The 20,435-nt window shown below is 38.6% G+C and overlaps 1 protein-coding gene across 2 annotated transcripts; it reads left to right on the forward strand.

The window, feature by feature from the left end:
- Nucleotides 1-5,580: 5,580 nt before the first annotated feature.
- On the forward strand, nt 5,581-20,435 carry lipea (lipase, hormone-sensitive a). 2 transcript variants are annotated; one of them, XM_088329089.1, is made up of 11 exons: nt 5,581-5,695; nt 8,222-8,472; nt 10,088-10,372; nt 12,487-12,577; nt 12,654-12,799; nt 13,655-13,840; nt 13,914-14,057; nt 15,786-15,930; nt 17,256-17,483; nt 17,670-18,058; nt 19,709-20,435. In XM_088329089.1, exons 1-11 carry the CDS (start codon nt 5,590-5,592, stop codon nt 19,940-19,942), a joined length of 2,205 nt encoding a protein of 734 aa, XP_088185215.1. In that variant the 5' UTR covers nt 5,581-5,589; the 3' UTR covers nt 19,943-20,435. The 2 variants fall into 2 exon arrangements, with proteins under 2 accessions (XP_088185215.1, XP_088185216.1); XM_088329090.1 differs by lacking the exon at nt 5,581-5,695 and adding an exon at nt 5,737-5,870.

A 20,435-nucleotide genomic window follows, 5' to 3' on the forward strand; every position in this document is an offset into this window, starting at 1 on the left:
TTTTTAAAGCAGGTAAGGTTCAACCCATTTTGATGCTCGTCTTTCCCCTCCTACTTTCTCCCTGGCCCGTCTCGTTTGTCCACTTCATTCATTCGCTGCCCCCAGCTCACCTTTATTGCCATGGTCGGTTTATATGCGTCTTTGACTTCATCGTATGGTCATTAGGTTACTATATAACTCTTTTAAACTGAACTTTGAAGTTGTCTGCATGTCTGATGAAGTTGCTGCGCTGTTGTTTTCTGTAAAACAAAATTTTGTTTCATTTGTGACAATACATTTTGGCGCCATTGCAAAAGTATTGGCCCTCAAGAACTCTTTCACACATTGCCATATATCAGGCTTCAAAACTCAAGATTCAACAACATGTGAGACACAATCGTAATATATTAGCCCCTTTGAGTTAATACATTTAACAACCTAATTGCGCTGCGATCAGTTACAAGTGGGGTATGTGACATACAAAAAGAAATAGTTGCCCTTTCTTCCCTACAAAACAGGCCAAGTTCCTTAAGGTTTGATAATGATTGTTTGTGCACTGCATTTTTCAGATCCTTCCACAAATGCTCAAGAGTATTGAGCTCTGGACTTTGGCTTGGCTGTTCCAAAACCCTAATTTTGATCGTTTTAAACCATTCCATTGCAGATATTGCTTTATGTTTAGTCATGCAGTATGTTTGTCCTGTTTTAAAGTGCATCTGCAACCCATACTAAAGTCTTTTGCAGGCTGACACAAATGTTCTGCCCTGTATTTGGCTCCATCCATCTTTCCAAACACTCTCAAGATCTTCCCAGTCCCTGCTGAATAAGAGATACCCTTGAGTATGATGCGTCAACCACCATGTTTGACAGTGGGGATGGTGTTTTCAGGGTGATGTGAAGCGTTACACTTACAAGAAATGTAACTTTGCATTCAGCCTAAAAAGTTACGTTTTGGTCTCATTTGACAAGAGCACCTTGTTCCGTGTGTTATTTGTGTCTCCCATTTGCCATGACAAAAAGTTCTTGGGGTCCAATACTTTCACGGGGCACTGTCGAAAAATCAAAACGTGTCACGAGGTTCGTTTTTATTAGGTGTCAAACTTGTGAATGATTTAGCTTCCAATTTTATGTGCACTTTATTTCGATTTATTCTGACAGTGGTGGTGTATAACAGCTTTTATGCGCAATGTTAACATTTTTAATAAAAAGAAATTCAAAGATCAATGTCCCATAAAGGAAATTATTTAAAATATTTTTTTGATGGTTCACTCATTAAAGAGAGTTTTTATGGAATAATTTGAACACGTCAATAAATGTAGCATTTTCCTGGGGAATTTCTTCCTGCAGGTTGTGCGTAAACTGCGCGCAATCAGGGAATTCTCTCTCCCTAGTTATTCATTGGAATGGTTGTCACTGTGCAAACAAATTGAACTTGCCTTTAATTTGAAAGGAAACAAGAAAATGGAGTAGTCCTTAAAAAAAGTATTCCGGTCTTTGAGCAGGAAATGGGCATTAAGTACAGTAGAGTATTGAGATATACATTAGATGCAGGGCTTGACTATTGCAGACATTTACAACAAAATATTATATTTCTTTTTGTCTGTACTATAAATAAACTATTTACTCAAATTGGTTTTGAAACCCTCAGAATTAAAGCAAAATAATTAGTTAAGCCTTTTTAGAGCACTAAATTAGAGAATATGCATTAAAAAACGTCTAATGCAATACGACTAGCTCCAGAACAACAAGTTACGCTTGTTTTTGTTTCATTAAATTTAATTAATATTTTGAAATATGAAATAAATTAATGAGAACAGTAGCAGGTGAAGGAAAATGTAGCTGGATATTTGAATGTCACACTTAGATAGATAGATAGATAGATAGATAGATAGATAGATAGATAGATAGATAGATAGATAGATAGATAGATAGATAGATAGATAGATAGATAGATAGATAGATAGATAGATAGATAGATAGATAGATAGATAGATAGATAGATAGATAGATAGATAGATAGATAGATAGATAGATAGATAGATAGATAGATAGTAATACTATTTTGCTCAGGACTGTTTCCCCCAAAAAGGATTATCCTTGCATTAAGTCAGGGCTTTTGAATTATTTTCTGTCACACACTCCCTCCGAAAATGACCCCCCCCCCCACCCCCCACCCCCCCCCCAAAAAAAAAATCTCAAGCGCCTTATCACCGTGGTTTATCGACAACTTAATCTATTTGGCTTCATGCTGTTTGCTGCCAACATTTTTAAACAGCAAACACACCGTTATTACCTCAAACTGATTCAGGAGATTGTTCTTTTACTCTTTACCCCGTCTCTCTTTGCCTGTCTTTTATTTTTTGTTAAATATTTTTAATGGGGTCACTGGAGGGTTCTACGTGTCTACATTTCGTTCTCATTCACTCGGCTCTGTACTGTATATGTAAAGTGCGGATGCTTTGCCACCGATCGCACAATCCGACAATGTGAGTGCTGCTTCGCCCTAATATAGCGGCAGTGCAATGTACTTTATTCTAGAACATAAAAGTCACTATTTGAGACCCACTGCATTAATTGAAGTAAAAGACTGTCATTTAGTGATGCAAAGAGTCGCACATTCAGTTCTATGCTGGTGTTCTCTTTCATCATAGTGGCTGCTGAGGGCTTCAAGGGAAGCTGGTCGTGCGGCGCCTCTGTTGACAGTTTATGAGTAAACTCGTCGTGTCGATTGCTAACTTGCTCTAAGACGTGAAGAAAATAAATGCGAGTCTGGGGGTCATAGATCATCTGGTCGCTGGTTTAACCTTGGAGGTTAAGCCTTTCATTGTGACATCTTGGTCCGCATAGATGAGGTCAGGTTTTGGAATTAACAAAGGTCAACTTGTGCCGAGTTCAGACCAGTTTTGTGCAATAGTAATATCTTGAGTAAGATTACATACAGTACCTTGCAAAAGTTTTGGCCCTCCAAGAACTTTTTGACATGTTGCCATATTTCAGGCTTAAAGGCAAAACTTTAAATATTTTCTAAGAATGAGTAACATCAATTTAATCTTTGCCATTCTTACTCAATTTAAATTAAATAATTTGTTTAGTTTCATCTGATCAGAGCACTTTGTTTGGTGACGACAAAAGATGGCAGGATTCATACGGGTGCTCGAAATCCTTAAAAATGCTTAATTTAAGAAAGTTGTGTTTTCAAGGATTAAAAGATGGTTGAATTTTGGTTGAAGCGCTTGTAAATGCCTGAAATTGTTTTCATGTTTCACGGCAAGTCAGCTAAAAAAATGACGCTGGACAGTGCTCTCTGGTGATTCGCATTGTATTTCTTCCCTCATGATTAACGGCAGCTGGCATTCGTCTGTATGGCATTGTCCTATGAAGCGTAATCATCCCCTACAGGTTGCACGCAAGAGGACTTTTATTCTTGGCCATACAGTAAATGAAGCTTGTATTTCCCAGTGGTAAATTGTAAAGAGAAGAAGTTCCTGCAATTGAAAATGTAAACTGCATCTTTTTATCATTTTTACTCAACACCTATATGGTGACAGATATGTCTGAAAAAGATTTAAACATGTATTATTCAGATCCACAAATATATTTGTGATTTACCTAAGATCTAAAAATCTTATGCCTTGAAAAATGCAAACGCAAGATTAAAAATCACATATGTAAATTGAAGATATATTTTTAGCTCTGCAAAATTACATTATTATTATTTCTTCTTTTAATAGTACTGGGAAAATTGGCTTTAGAAGTTCTTAAGACGTGCTTGAATTTGGCCATGAAAATGATTCATCATTACTAAAAATGTTCTACAAAGACATAGCCAAATTCAAGAATCTAAGAACAACAGCTGGAATTTCCCAACTTCCCAAAGAATCTCTTCCTGTATCTATAATTGATTTACTGCTCACCCAAGTATAAAACCACCAATCTTACATTTTTGGGGAATAAAACGAAGAAGAAAGCATCCGGGCTTTTCAGAACAATCATGGTAAGGTAAGGTAATTATTGTTAATGTTTAAACACGGTGAGTTCACCAATAGTATTTGCACGGAACTCTGTAGTCCTAATGACAACAGATTTCTTCCACACCTTCATGTACCAGACAAGGAAAGATTTTACGGTATCCGATTCCGCTGTAGCATTAGCCTGCATGGAGAGCAGTGGAAATGGAGGCCAGTGTTGACAAGTTGACAGTTTCGGTAATTGCCTTGTTTAAGCAACATTAAGCGACCTTTGCAATGCACGCCATGAAATATATATGTCAGACTAATAGTTTTATTAATACTAAATCACAACATTTGAATGCTTTGAGTACTTTATTCATACATCATCTACCGGCGCAAATGCGTTTTCAGTTAGATGATGTCAGTGATGACCTTATTTGTTTGTGCCAATTACTCAAATGAAATTGATATGAGAAGAATGTATACATTTAAAGTGATCTTAAAGAATTACCGAGGTTGCATGGTCAATTTTATATATTGTATTATCATTTTTATTATCCAGATCTGGTATGTCCTGCTACCTAATTACAAATGTTCTAAATTGAAAATAATTCTGATTGTATGTATATATATATATATATCTCATCTCATCTCATTAGCTGCACCGCTTATTCTCAGTAGTGTCGCGGGGGTGCTGGAGCCCATCCCAGCAATCATCAGGCAGTGGGCAGGGGACACCCTGAACTGGTTGCCAGCCAATCGCAGGGCACACAGGGACAGACAACTCGCTCGCTCATTCACGCCTAGGGACAATTTGGACCGGCCAATTCAACTGAAATGCATGTCTTTGGAATGTGGGAGGAAACCGGAGTCCCCGGAGGAAACCCACGCAAGCACGGGGAGAACATACAAACTCCACACAGTAAGTCCGGTAGCTGGATTTGAACCCACACAGGAGGTTCCCAAGACCTTAGAATATATATATATATATATATATATATATATATATATATATATATATATATATATATATATATATATATATATATATATGTATAGGTCAGGGTTATAGTTAAATAAGCATATGCTTCTTCCTATTACTTTTCGGACATGTGACGCCAACATTGTTTTTGTTTTTTATCATGATCAAAATCATTCATCCATCCATCCATTTTCTGCACCGCTTATCCTCAGTAGGGTCACGGGGGCGCTGGAGCCCATCCCAGCAATCTTAAGGCAGTGGGCAGGGGAAACCCTGAACTGGTTGCCAGCCAGTCGCAGGGCACACCGAGGCAGACAACTCACTCGCTCAGTCACACCCAGGGACAATTTGGACCGGCCAATGAACCTAATATGCATGTATTTGGAATGTAGGAGGAAGCCTACACAAGCACAAGGAGAACACGAAAACTCGCGCAGGAAGGCCAGCTGCTGGATCTGATCCCATAATCAATTCATTAAAATATAATAATATTTGGTTGTGTGCTTTCGAACTATTGTTATTATAATTGCGTAATTATGATTTTTGATGGATTTTAAAAGTTTTATAAGTTGTATGTTCACGGATTTACGGTATATTATCGTTAAATATTGAGTAATTCCGTTTTGATGGCGATACGTCGTCGTCATGGCAACAGCATGTTTTGTTTTGCAGTTTGTTATGCTAGCGGCAGGGGAAGCTAGCTCACATGACGTTACCCAGAATCCATTGCGTGTCCACGACGTTCACCGAGTCCCCGTCGAAATGAGAATGCCTGTTGTGATCGGTGAGTCCAACCAAATATTTATTAAATTGTTTCTTGGGGGTCGCAATTACTGCCTAGAAATTTAATTTTTGACAAAAACTTGACGGGGCCGGGTTTTTTCTTTTTTCTTTTTTTTACCAGATAGTGCATGAAGGCGGTCAAGTTTTCGCAGCACGCAACGTGTTTCGATAGTCAGGTGGCGAAAACAATTCCTAAAGTGATCGTTGAAATGTGTTTTTTTTCCCGACTGAAAATGATTTAGTTCAATATCATTTGTTTAAATTAGGTGAAACTATTTTTTAGCGTTACTGTTTTTGGTACATTTTGTCCTTGGCTAACAGGAAGCTTGTTATCTTCATGTTTGTTCTACAAGTCATCGTTTACATAATCTATAAATTGATTTACTCGAGAAAACGATCAATCAAATCTCACCCAGTGCTGTTTTAATCAGTTAGTGTTCTCCGGATTTGTGAGTTTTCCTCCTTTTCATACTTTTGTCTACATTCAAATAAAAAAATAAACTGTGTGTATTAATATATATATATATATATATATATACACATTTTTTTTAATTAAAAAAACATACTAAATACTCATAGATGGAGAAATATTAATTTATTTTACGTTCTATTCCATAGCATATGAATAACCTATATTTTAAGTTGACAATATCTCTGTATTATTTGTTATTGCAACATCCATTGCAGCCTGGTCATCCTGGAAGGGGATTACCTCATGTGCAGTCCCTTCTTAAGGTTTCTTCATTTTCCTCATGTTGAGGTTTTTGAGTTTTTCCTTGCCCTCGTGTAGTCTTTAGATCAGGGGATGGTGTAATAATAGTCTGTGGTTTGCAATAATCTGTGGTCTGTGCAGCCTTTTGAGACTCCTTGTGATTAAGGGCTATACTAATAAACATGACTTGACGTTAGATGAGGCTCACCTTGAGGGTGCTGACATGGGCGGCTGCTATCTTGCTGCTTTTTCTTTCCTTTCTCATTCTATTTTCTTTCTTCCTCTTCGTTGGTCCTTTATTCTTGTCTCATGTTTTCCTATGTTTTTTTTTTCTTCCTCTTTTTTTAATCTCCTTTTTCTTCCCTTTTTCTCGTTTTTTTTTCTTTTCATCTTTTTCTTTTCTCGTATTGTTTCTTTTTTGTTTACTTTTGTCTTTGTTTCTCGATCTCCTCTTATTTCTCTACTTTTTCTTGATGTTCTTAATTATTTTTTTGTCCTTTTTCCATTTTCCCATTGTCTTTTTTTCCTTTCTTTTTTCTTAACAGCTGTTTCCTGATTTTCTTTTCATTTTATTCTTTCCATATGTTTTTATTTCTTCTCCTGTTTCTTTTTACTTTTTTCCCTTTCCCATTTTTTCTTTTTTTCTTCACATGTTTCTTTCTCATTTTCACTTTATTTCCTTTTATTTCTTCATAAGAGGGTGTGCAAAACGAGAAATGAAATTTTGCGGTTTGGTTATTTTGAGTTTGCCAAGTTTTCTTCTTTGTGCTTTTTTAGCACCTGCTTTTAATTTCACTTCACTATGCAGTGACATTTAGTGATCAAATATTACACACTGTCCCTTTAAACTTGCTTTGTATACAAATGTATTTTAAATTGGATAAATGGGGAAAAACTACAAACCAATGACAACTAATACTAAAAATGTTGTCTTGAGTATTTTAACTTCCTGCTGTTTTCAGTTAATTTAAAAACGTTGCCTGGAATGTTGTCAATTACCTGTATCGCTCCCGTATGGTATGAGCGGTCAAATTTTACACTTCTATATTTATTATATTTTTTTTAGGGTATCAAAATAAAAACAAACACCAGTGGTTTCTGGCTGATTTCAGACTGATATCAAATGTAAAAGTTGGTTAAATGATAAAACATAAAATCATCAAAATACAGTTATATTTATTTGATTTTTATTTCTATTTTATTATTTTAACATTTTTGGGGTTTTCCAAAACTTTAAGAATAGTGCTCGGAAAGTTTTCAGATACTAATATCAGCATATGTAAATCACAGATATATCTGTGGTTCTGCATTCAGTTTGGATTTTTTCTTTTAAGGGTACTGGAAAATAGGAAAATTTAAAAAGTGCTTGAATTTGGCCATGGAATTGGTGTACGAACCTTGCATCTTATTTTAGAAATTTTATGCATATGTTTATTTTATTCAGTTTCATTTAAGAATAAGGTGATAAAACAGCATTTGTTCACTTAATTGAAAATGTTCTAGAATAGAATGCAGCATGATTGTTTTTATTTGTTAGCATTATCAGACAACACGTGTGATCCCAGTACTTCTTAGGTCAGCAAATAATTGCCTCGTTCCAAAGTGCTTTTCCGCAGCTACGCAAGATAAAAAGTCTGCTGTCAAAGTCGAGAAGAAACTTTTGGTGGGGGTTGGGGGGGTCGTTTACCCAAAGGTTTACGGTCGTTCTTTTTTACTGTACACAAAGTGAGCGATCGCATGACGTAACTAAATGCTGACGACACTCATGATCCAAGTTAAAGTTTACTGAGGTTTTCTTGTCTCTTTGATGTCCAGACTCCGACATGGATTTTAAGGTTGTGTTTTCAGCCTTGGAGGCGGCATGCAAGGAAAATATTGCCACTTTCGGTGAGCCCGCTGCCGATAACGCCTTTGGCCCCGTGAACCAGCGTTTGGTGGCGTGCATGACGAAGACACAGGAACACATTCAGGCCATCGAGCCTTTGGTCCACAGCTTCTCCACCGTCTACCACCATTATGACTTTGACGCAGAAACACCTGGGAATGGGTATCGCACCCTTGTCAAGGTATAGGAATAGGAAATAATTATGGTACAAAAATAAAGGCTATTTGTTTTTAACTCATTCAATGCCAGATGTTTCTCTTAAATGGGTGTCAGCCAATTTTTGTCATTTCTACTCATTGTTGAAGACCTAAATAATTTTTGTTCTGTAGCTATATAGGCATAGGATATATCAGATGAAAGCTTGAACCTCCATTTTTCACTGGAAAAAAAGTATGTTTACAGCTTTTACCATTGTTTAGTAAACAACAGTTTAGCATTTGAAATTGATAGTTTCCAAGAAAACTTCTGAGAAAAATGGCTTTTTGTGAAAGGATGCATTTCAAGCAGAACTTTCAGTTTGGCGCTTGTTTTATTTAAAAAAAAAACAATTACAATTGAGTAAGTATCAAGCCTGTGGAAATGATTTCAGTGTGATAAATATCCATTAAATGCCAGGTATGGCTTTGATCAGAGCTTTGTCCACACATCGGGGAAGCCCCTCCCTACTTGTTGGGCTTCCTGTATTCAGCGATTGAAGTGTGTAGGCAGCCCCATATAGTGAGTATAAGTGTAGTGAAGAAATGAAGTCAGAGGAGCGAAGATATGTACAGACACTTAACACTTTGAGATTTTTTCTTTCTAAAAAGAGGACAAAGTCCTTTTGTGATCAGCAGGGCAGAGAGGGATGACGTTTCATGCACGCCCTAGGGAACAGGATTGCCATGGTGACTGAATTGGTGTGATTATGTCATCGGACACATCGCGTACTAATAAGTTCGAGGAAAGTTTGTGCATCATTCATTCATAAGTCCAGTGTTCTTGCGTTAACATGGTATTTAGTAAGCAATGTGCCCTTGTGTTTATGGAAAGCATTGTTTAGATATTGGAGGCATCACAAATGAAAACAGAAAGTCTGCTTGAAATTCATCTTTTCACAAAAAGCTGTTATTCTCAGAAGTTTTTTTGGAAACAAGTATTTTCAAGAAACTTAGCAACATTCATCTGTTATCTACTAAACAAGGGTAAACGCTAGATACATACTTTTTTCTAATGAACGATTAGATTTTAGGCTTTCTTTTGATATGTCATTTGTCTATATAGCTACCGAACAACATTTTCTTTAGGCCTTTTAATAATGAGTCAAAATGGCAAAAATTGGCTTTTCCCATTTGAGGGAAATTTCTGGCAGTGAATGAGTTTTAGGTGGGTTGTGTCGTTTGATGGTTTTTGGAAAAAGTAGAAAGTTGAATTGCTTGTCCATTAAGTACGTGATAATTCCCAGTTGAGTTCATAGAGCCTTTATAAAATGAAATTCCACCAGGCCTATCTGCTTTTATCTTGTTTTTTTCAGCACCCTCACTTGCAACACATTCGGAAGCAGAAAAGGGGGCCTGGGGGTGAGGGGTGGAGAGTGGGTTAATGCTTGTTCCCGGGTTGTTTTTTTTAAATGAAGCCTAAAAATTGTAAAAGTGAGAAAAGCCCTGCCTACAATACAGTCCAAACACTAACCCTAACCCCCAAAAGGATAAAGAAAGAAGAAATTATTAGTACTTGAGGAATGAGGTTGCAGATTTATTTTGTCTTCAATTATAAAACATCTCTACTTATTCATTGCTTCTGATCCAATTTTGTTTCAGGTATGTCATTCATGCCTTTTGCACGTGCTCCAAAAGGCTCGCTACATCGCCTCGAACCACAAAAACGCCTTCTTCCGAGCGGAACACAACGCCTCCGAGATGGAAGCCTACTGCAGCGCCCTCTGCCAGCTGCGAGCGCTGCTCTACCTCGCCAAGCGGCTGATCAACGACAACGACTTTGGCCAGCTCTATGCCCTGCAGGACTTGGACCTGAGCTGCAGATACGTGCAGGAGTACAGCTCCATGCACAAAGCCTGTTTCTATGGCCGCTGTCTAGGCTTTCAGGTCTGCTATCGCCAAATTAATTCTCAACACCAGAGTGGAGGAAGATCAAACCTAAAATAGTCCAAGCCCAAACCCAAGCCCGCCAAATTAACTTGATTCAAGGGACCGAGACAGAAGCCAACCTTAATTTTCATATTTTTTTGGAGGAGGAGAGGAGGGCTTCTCTCCTGCTAACTTCTTTTTTAAATTATCAATGCCATTGTTCTTGTTACTTTTTCTTTTTGTGGGAACTGCTCGATGGATTTCGTTCTCCTCTTCCGCTCCTGAGTGGCCGTACGCGCCAAAGGGGCATTTTCGTTGGCCCAAGAGGGGACGCGAGGGACGGGATCCTCCTTAAAGAAAAAAAAACAAAGAACAATGACGGGTCGATCATTTTTATTTAAAAAAAACGTCTACGAGACGAAAGCCCGAACTCAAACTTAATGATTGACATTTTAGGCCCGACCCGGCAAGTATTTCGGGTCTTAGGTCGGGCTGGTGTTCGAGAGCTTACCTCTACGTCTATTAGGTAAAAAAGGAGAAATAAACTTTCAAATGACCTCTTAAGTGGCAGATTTTCAATAAAAAAAAAATCCAGGACTTACAAGAAATCAACGTGCATTTTTTCAACTTTACATATTGGCAAATTTGCCCCCCAAAACTGGGAAATTTATAAAAAAAATGAAAAATGTTCTGCTTTATGAAGTGGCAACTTAGCGAGATGAAACGGAAAAGAATGTGAGAGGCAAAGCCATGGGTTTTCGTAAGGGTGCTTGAAATCCCTGAAAATGCATACATTTTATTGTATTTTCAAGGATAGAAAAGTGCTTGAATTTTAGGTGATGTAATTTTAATGCCCACATTGCTCTCTGGTGGCTTTGCTTTTCCATTGCATTTCTTCTTCCCTCATGATTAACGGCAGCTGGCATGAAATATGTATTGGTGCGAGGATAACTTATAGATTATTACATTTATTTTAGGCCATGCAAAAAAATAGGATAGTGAATTTGGCTATTAAAAAGGTCTATGAACCCTGGAAGTAAAAAAAAATGCTTCGTTGACAAATTTGAGCGAAAAACTTTTGTGACTTCACAAAGTCGTCAATCTGCCAGATTTTAATTAATTAATGATTTATGATTCGCAAATATACCAGAATAAGAAATCTATAAGACAAAAAATCACCAATTATCTTCTTTATTAATTTGAAAATTAGTAAAATAAAAAAACTTACAAACATCCTCAAAAACACGTGCAATTTTTAACAAAAATGAAGCAATAATAGATAAATAAAGTCAGTAACAGTTGCAACTTAATTTAATGGAAAGCTTGGGAGTTAAAAAAAATCACAAAATTAATAAAAATAAATTAAAGGGCAGCATGGCGGCGCATTGGTTAGCGCGTGTGCGGCACAGTTCTGAGGTCATGAGATCGCAACTCCTGTGTAGAGTTTGCATGTTCTCCCCGTGATTGCGTGCGTTTCCTCCGGGCACTCCGTTTTCCTCCCACATTCCAAAAACATGCATGTCAGGTTAATTGGCCGGTACAAATTGTCCTTAGGTGTGAATGAGCAAATTGTCTGTCCCTTTGTGCTCTGCGACTGGCTGGCAACCAGTTCAGGGTGTCCCCCGCCAACTGCCTGAAGACAGCTGGGATGAGCTCCAGCACCCCTGTGGCCCTACTGAGGATAAGCGGTGCAGATAACGGATGGATGGATGGAAATTAAATAAAAATGGTCTTGTTATTTTGTGGGGGGAAAAAGTACATTTTCTGAAAAATAAATATTTTAATTCTCGATTCAACAATCAAAAAATTTCAATGGGAATTAAAGGGTAACAAATTGTGTGTGTTCATTTTGTGGGAAAATTGGTAAGAGAAAAAACTACGAATTTATGAGAAATTAGAATGCACTTTTGTGACTCTATAAAGGGTCGATTTGCAAGTAAAAACTATATTTTTCAAACATTTGTGTTTTTTTTCTCACAAATCACCATTTTAAGAACAGTTTTATATTCGTGACTTTATTCCTCACAGATTTATAAAGTATTTTCCCCAAAAATGTATTACCCCTAAATAGAACACCGCTCAGTAAGTTTTTCAATGTAACAGTTTTTTATTTCTCCTGTTTCCTTCGGCAGTTTGCACCAAGTCTTCGACCATTCCTCCAGACTATTGTTATAAGCATGATCTCATACGGTGAGACTTATGGAACACAGCAGTCTGGGCTAGGTGAGTTTTGGTCCTGTTCCGCGCATTGGTCCATTTACGAAGATTTCCTTTCATTCTTGATTTGAATTTTTTTCAGGTTTAGCAGCCATGTCTCTGCTCACGTCGGGGAAGTACGTCATTGATCCAGAATTGCGCGGCACGGAATTTGAACGCATCACACAGAACCTTGACATGCAGTTCTGGAAATCCTTCTGGAACATTACAGAATCCGAGCTTTTTACAGTAGGCAGGGTCAAATGTTAATCCTTATTGTTTTGTGGAGCCATTCTTCTTTTTATTGCATAAAATCCGAGTGAGGGTTTGATTTGGGTTATATTTCAATTCAGTGGTTCTCAACTGGTCTGACTTGAGGACCCACCATTCCGCCTTCATGACAAGCTGCGACCCAAATCAAAAATATAAAATCCACTTCTCAAATGTATCGAATGAAAGGATTTCGCAATTTAAAGCAGAGATAGTGGAATATATTCACCTGTTTTTCAAAAAACAAAATGACCAGCAAAACCAAATCCACTTTAAATAATGTATTTATTAGCATATAAGCCTACATATCATACGATCAACCCCACTAAAACTATTTTAAAATAGCCACATACTAAAATAAGTTTGTACCCAAAGATGTTAATTACTCAATTATGTAGATAATAAAAATCAATATACTGTTAAGAAAAAGATAGAAGTATGACATTTAAAACAATCTACTGTACTTTCAAGTACAATATTTTCATATTTGCAATCATTTCCTTCTTTCACTTTATCGCTCTTGTCACTCGTTTCCACGTTTCCTTTCCCTTATCACGAACTTTCTTGGGATCCATCATTATCGTCAGAAAAAGGAAATAAAAGAAACAAAATCACAATAAAATGAGATGTGACCCCTCTCAAACACAATAAGGATGGCGCTGATTGACTGAACAGGAAGAAGAGATCTACGGTTTAATGGACCTTCCGTTTTTTTCTTTTTCTTGCGATTATTTTGCTAGGGCTAAGGCCCACCACTCACTTTTGTGTCCTGACCCACCAGTTGAGAAATGCTATCTGAATACATTTCCTCTGTCTGTGTTGCTATTTTCTCAGGGCTTCAGTCGGATAGCCTCCTACTCTGTCCAGTTAAACCTCACACTCACCATACCTCCTGTTCCATTGCGCCTCCCCCTATCATCGGACCCCAGTCTGTTTGCTTCTGTCTCGCCCCCGCTGGCCCACTGGGGTCCCGGCCCGGTCAACGTGCGGCTGATCTCCCATGTGATTCGCCAAGGACAGGTAAATATTAAGATTAAAAGCAAATGCACAAAAATACACAGAGCTTCATCTTCCATGCATTATTATTTTGCAGGACTGTGAAAAGCTCTTGTCTTTTTCTTCCGGGGAACCGCCAGCCTCCAACCTCCAATCGTTACCTAAGCAACCGCCATCGCCTTGGTTACTTGTTCACTTTCACGGAGGAGGCTTTGTGGCTCAGACTTCCAGATCGCACGAAGTGAGTAGGTTATTGAATTGAAATGAACTGTTTTCATTGTCATTGATAAGGCAGTAAACATTGTATGCTACGAGATTAGAAATGACACTCCGGGGTAAACATGTAATAAAATCTTTAAAGGTAAAAAAGAGGAAAGACTATCAGGATGAAATGCATTTAAAAATCTTTACTAGATATTGTTTGGACTCCAAAACATAGAGAAGTTATAATAATAGTGCAATGTTTGTGAATGAAAAAGAATAGTGCATTGGAACAATAGTACAATGAAAAAAAGTGCAATAACATTTAGCAGCTACAAAATCCCCATAATAAGTCACAGGGTATATATTTTCACAGTTTCGTGCAATAACATTAAGCAGCAACAAGTGTGGGAAGAGTTTTTTATAATGTTGGCGGCTCCGCTACAGTATCGCAAGCCGGCAATGGCCTCTAGATTGGGCAGAGGGCAGCCGATGATCTTCATGGCTTTGATTACTCTCTGTATGTTTTTCCTGTCCACTGCCATGCTTCCAGTATAACAGACGGTGACGCCATATGCCACAATGCTCTGACATGATAAGGTGGAGTCAAAGATTACAAGATTACATGATAAATTTTGAGATAAAAAGTTAAAATGCTAATTATTTAGTAATTCCGAAGTTTCATCAGCTGTTAGCATTACTAACTTGCAAAAAGAGTCATTCACTGGTGCTCTAACTCGTCATTAGCTGTTAGCACTTGCAATGCGAGCAGGCATGTCCACAATGTCAGCCAAATTAGCATTAGTGCCGTTTTAGCTGTATTTTTTAAGTGCTATACAAGTTCCAAACGCATTAGCATTAGTCCTGTTTTAGCTCCATTTTTAACTCATTCAGTGCCCCACAGATAAATAAGTTTTTAGAAGTATTTAGTGCAGCTCAGCAGTAAGTATCGAGCCTCTGGGAAATTATTTTCATATTAAAAATCACCATTAGATGGCAGGTGTGGCTTTGATCAGATCTTTGTCCACACATCGAGGAAGCACCCGCTTTCTTGTTTTGCTTCCTGTATCCTGCGATTGAAAGTGTGTTGATGGCCCCTGAGTAGGCGGAGTGAAGCAGTGTGATGAGAAAAGCAAATATATGGATAAGGACAGACAGACAGACACTTCAACAGAGCCAAAAAAGATGACTGAGCCCTTCCATCATCATCCGGGCAGAGAGGGGTGACGTTTCGTGCACGTCCAAAGGAACGCAATCGCCCTAGTGACTCCAATCGTGTCATCATCAGGCGCTAAAAAATTCTTGCAAAGTTCAGGCTTCGTTGATGAATAAGTTACGTGTTCTTGCATTCAAACGTTATTTTGCAAGCAAAACGCCCTTTTGTTTATGGAAAGCATTGTTAAGCTACAATATTGGAGGTATCACAAATACAAAAAAAAAGAACTGAAGTGAAAATTCAACTCCTCCCACAAAAAGCCATTTTTCTCATAAGTTGTTCCAAGAAACTTGGCAATGTTCAACTGTTGTTTAATAAACAATGGTAGAGCTAGAAACATACTTTTTTCCTGATGAAAGATGAGGGTTTGACACCTTTGTCCAATATGTCCTATGCCGATATACTGTAGCTACAGAACTAAATTTTCTGCAAGGCCTCTGAAAATGTCTAAATGGCTAAAATCGTCTGGCATCGACTTGAAAGACAAATGTCTGGCATTGAATAAATAAAAGTTCTATACAATGCGCAACTCTTTATCATCTTTACCATCAGAATTACCTGCGAAGCTGGTCGAAGCGGCTGAACGTTCCGGTTCTTTCTGTTGACTACTCATTATCCCCTGAAGCACCGTTTCCTAGAGCTCTGGAGGAATGTTTCTACGCTTACTGCTGGGCTTTGAAAAACTGCCACATGCTTGGTGAGTTTTGAGAAGTATTTTTGAATTCATCAAGTTTACTGATCTGAGAACTGCATGCGCAAAGTCTATGTTTTAAGTTAATTTCTATAGTGACTAGTAGTGGTAGTGTTTGCTTATTTTTATTGGCAAAAAGTAATCTATTATCTTACTCACTGCCATTAGCGACTGTAGACGTCAAATTTGCCTTTTCACTGGTCTTTCAGTCAGTTAAAAACACTGTAAATTCTATTAAAGAACCCTGCTTTTTCTTAACTAAAAACTGATAAAGTTAGCTCTAATGCAGGTAATTTGGACAAGCGATGCTCATTATGCTGTAAATAGTTGCAGCCCGTAAGCATTGCAAGCACCAGATAGCTGTTAACCCCTAACTTTTCCTGTGAAATTCCCCTAAAATCTCAATTCAAGACGTACCCAAAGTAAATTGAATGCTGTTCTTGAACTGTTTGGAGAATATCGACAATTTTGGTCTTTTTTGAAAGGTAAACGTCTGACGTTTTGTCCCCTACTAAAAATAATCACTGCAAGTGCTACTAGCATTGAGTAATCTGAGTTGGAACACGCGGAATCAGAAGAGTTTTATTCTCAGCTGATTATTTTTTTGCAACAAAATGTCTGCAAAAGAGTGTGGTATAGGCATCTTAGTTGGAAAACAGGTGAAATAATGACTAGGAACCTTACCTAGTTCCTTGTCAAATTTGATCACTATCTGAAAAACCAAACATTGTACTTTACACTTTTTTCAAATGGTACGTCTAAGCGTTTCCAAAAGTGGCAATTTGGAGAAGACCAGTTCACAGCCCTTAAAACTCTGCATTTGTGTATTTTCCTTTGGTCACTTTTTAGATATTATGAAAGAGTTGTGAATGTTTGACCTTTCTTCTAGAGTTGAATTCATGGTTGTTCACACTTTCGCGTAATAATGGTGCGTAAAAATGAATCGCGATTGTCGCACATATACCTTCGGCTCCGATTTGAATGGGCTAAGGGACTGTAAAAAAACTTGCAATTGGCCAAGAGTGATGTCAATCAAAAGATCAGAGGCTAACTGTAGTATTGAAAATACTCTGACGAGTATTTTTTATGGGGAGTAATGAGGCCAAACAGACTAATACAACAAAAAACGTTAAACGATGCAGGATTGCTTTTAGGTGATTTTTCTTTCTTTTTAATCCGTCAGCATTATAGTGTGTTTTTTTAATTTTTTTTTATTAAAACAAAAGAAAAGTATTTTTACATTTTGCCCCTCTGGAAAATGTATTTATACGTTATGGCATTAAACTATTTAATCACGATTAAAAATCATTTGATGTTTTTTTTCGCCCCAGGTTCCACCGCAGAGCGCTTGTGCCTGGCAGGAGACAGCGCCGGCGGCAACCTGTGCATCACCGTGTCCATGAAGGCCATGACATGCGGCATCCGCGTCCCCGACGGCATCATGGCCGCCTACCCCGCCACCTTGCTCACCACGGACGCCTCGCCTTCCCGCTTGCTCACGCTCATTGATCCTTTGCTACCTTTAGGCGTTCTCGCCAAGTGCCTCAACGCTTATGCGGGTGGGTCCCGATGCATGTTCTTTCACACCTCATTACACCTTAGAGGACTTCATGATGATTCTGAACACGATGTATTTGTGTGCAAACTGGTAATGTTAGTTATAACAAATGAACGTCCTGTGTGTCATGATGGGATGAGGGTCATTACATAAAATGTTTTGTTTATTTTTTGCAATTCAACACCAGGTGTGGACTCACGTACTGTACAACCTGCTACGAGAGACAACAGCCTAAAGGCTCTTGGTAGAGACACTACAGCTCTCCTTAGTGATCTGACACAGGGAGCCTCCAACTGGATTGCGTCTTTCATCCCACCCTTGTGGCCCACCATCGGAGCCCACTCAAGAGGATTGAGACCAGGAGACTCCTCAGGCACAGATCCTAGGAATATAAGGCAGAACTCACCAGTGTACTCCCAATCTCATCCGGAATTCCCAGATGACTTTGAGCCCCTGCGCTCCGAATGCCTCGCTGTCGTCCAGCCGACCTCCTGCCCAATCATCAGGAATCCTTTTGTGTCGCCGTTGCTTGCGCCTGACAGTCTCCTACAAGGCCTGCCACCTGTTCACTTGGTGGTGAGTCTTCATGAATAATTGCAAGGTTTTCCAAGCATGGGAAGATTCTGGCGGGCAGCCGGGGTCTGATTAGTCCCGCCAGTGTCTCATAAACTTGTGTTATTAAAAAATATAATAATGAAGTTCTTTCGGTTATCGCGGTTAATGGGGACCAGAACTCGAACTTCATAAGAACCCCCAAGGGTCAAACTTACCTCGATATGACGTCCTTACCGACTGAGAGTGTACGACTGTTACAAAATACTATAGATCTACAAATAAAAACACAGAACACAGGATTGCCTTTCAGTGAAGGCTCTTTATTGTCATCATACAAAAGTACAATGAAATTGGAGGGCTTCTCCTTTCAGAGTAAGTAAACGATTTTGAAGGCAGCTGTCGTGCTGCACACAAGCATCAGGTAACCCCCGTCTTCAGCCAGGTCTCCACCATGATTAAAATGCAACCGTCCCGAATGTAGCTGTTTACCCTGAGTTCTAGCTCCAGGTCATCCGTTGTATGGGTAATTTATCTGCTGTCTGTGAGATACAGGCTCAGCAGTAGCCATAGCCTAGCCATAGCAGTAGGCCAGACCTGCAGCATCGCTATTGCTTACCACCTCTCCCGCCGCCACCTGAGTCACTTCCCGGACCCGATAACAATCCACAGATCACGCGACGGTCATCCTCATTTTTTTATACTCTTTTGACTTTCTTTGGAGTCCGATTTAATTGATGAAATTCTTTTCATTGTAACAAGCCGCTAAAGCTACAAGTTGTCGCCCTGTTTCCCAGTTTGTTTTGGGTGAAGACATTGACATGTGCTTCCGCCCTGCTGTTTGACTGACTGCATTGACCAGCCTATCACAATCGCCTTCGAAGAAGAACTGGCATCCTGCCATAGCAGGAATCACAAAAGCAGAAGTACGGATATTTAATACAGATGATAGATGATAGTCAGCATTTACATAGCGCTTTTCAAGTCACCGGAGACCTCCCAAAGCGCTTACAATGTGCTTCACACTTACCCATTCACACACACAAATCACTGATATGGGTATTACATTTAATTAGATTTAAAACTCATATTGGTGTTTTGGTCTGTTTGCTTGCTGATTCAATCCGTTAAAACAGTACAGCATCGGTAATTCAACAACACTAATTATTTTTAGTGTAGTGGAAGTCAACTCACATTTATTTGTCTCAAAGGACTGCATAGGCCACAATTACACCATCCTCCCCTGATCTGAAAACTGCATTTGGGCAAGGAAAAATTCAAAAACCACAGGATGAGGAAAGTTAGAAACCTTGATACGGTGTCACACAAGGGTTAATTAGATAAAGTGCAGACTTATTTTTTTTCGTATTAAACTGTCTCGTTTACCTTGCTTTGTGGGTGTGACCTGATTGCTATGTCATTAGCTTTCATAACCAGTGTAATTATATTTCACTAGTTTACAAGGGCACACATTCATCGTCGATGTAGCTTCTTGATTTAGCTCTCAAAATTGCACCCGATCGATGTGTTTGAATTAAATGAGCAAAATGTTCTTCTGGGGGGAACATGCCCCTGGATCTCCCTGTACTGTCCACCCACCGCGGTCTCAATAAAACATTAATTGTCAATTTAATTGAAATGGTCAACTGAGTTTTGTACCCTGTTTCCACGCAGGCCTCCGCTCTGGATGTTTTGCTGGACGACTCTGTGATGTTCGCCAAGAGATTGCGGGACGTAGGTCAAACCGTGAGCTTGACAGTGGTGGAGGACCTCCCGCACGGCTTCCTCAGCCTGTCGCAGCTCTGCAAGGAGACTGAGGTCGCCGCGGACATCTGTCTGGAGAAAATCCGAGGAGTTTTTCTCCAAGGAAAAAAAAAAAACTGCTCTAATGAAACAGCAAGAAAATAATGACAGTTCATCAAACGTGTATTTCTGTGATTTACAGGGTATATTTTCCTCAGGGATATATGAAAGAATACTTTGGGATGAAGAATTTTTAAATTCATGCCCAGTATTTTTTGAGTCTATGTTGCTATGGATTTCATTTGAGTGCTGTTTTATTTCTTGTTTGGTTTATGTTAAACGATGACAGCACCATGTGTTGGGTTCCTCTAATGTTTATAGGGGAGTTGGTGGCATTTGAATGAATCGTTGTGTAGCATTTCACTGCTATTTGATTTTTTGTTGGTTTTATGAGAAACAATGACAAACCATTGTTAAGTTTCCCTTATCTGCATATAGGAGTTGGTGGTATTTTAGTGCCTTGTCTAGCATTTGACTGCTATTTGATTTCTTGTTTGTGAGAAACATTAAGAACACATATTTGGGTTTCCCTAATGTTTATATGGGAGTTTTGGGCATTTTAGTGCCTTTTTGTGAAGCATTTATAGAATACTATATG

Source organism: Urocampus carinirostris, chromosome 2 (genome assembly GCF_059441175.1).
Source record: "Urocampus carinirostris isolate Australia breed hairy pipefish chromosome 2, RoL_Ucar_1.0, whole genome shotgun sequence".
NCBI lineage: Eukaryota > Metazoa > Chordata > Actinopteri > Syngnathiformes > Syngnathidae > Urocampus > Urocampus carinirostris.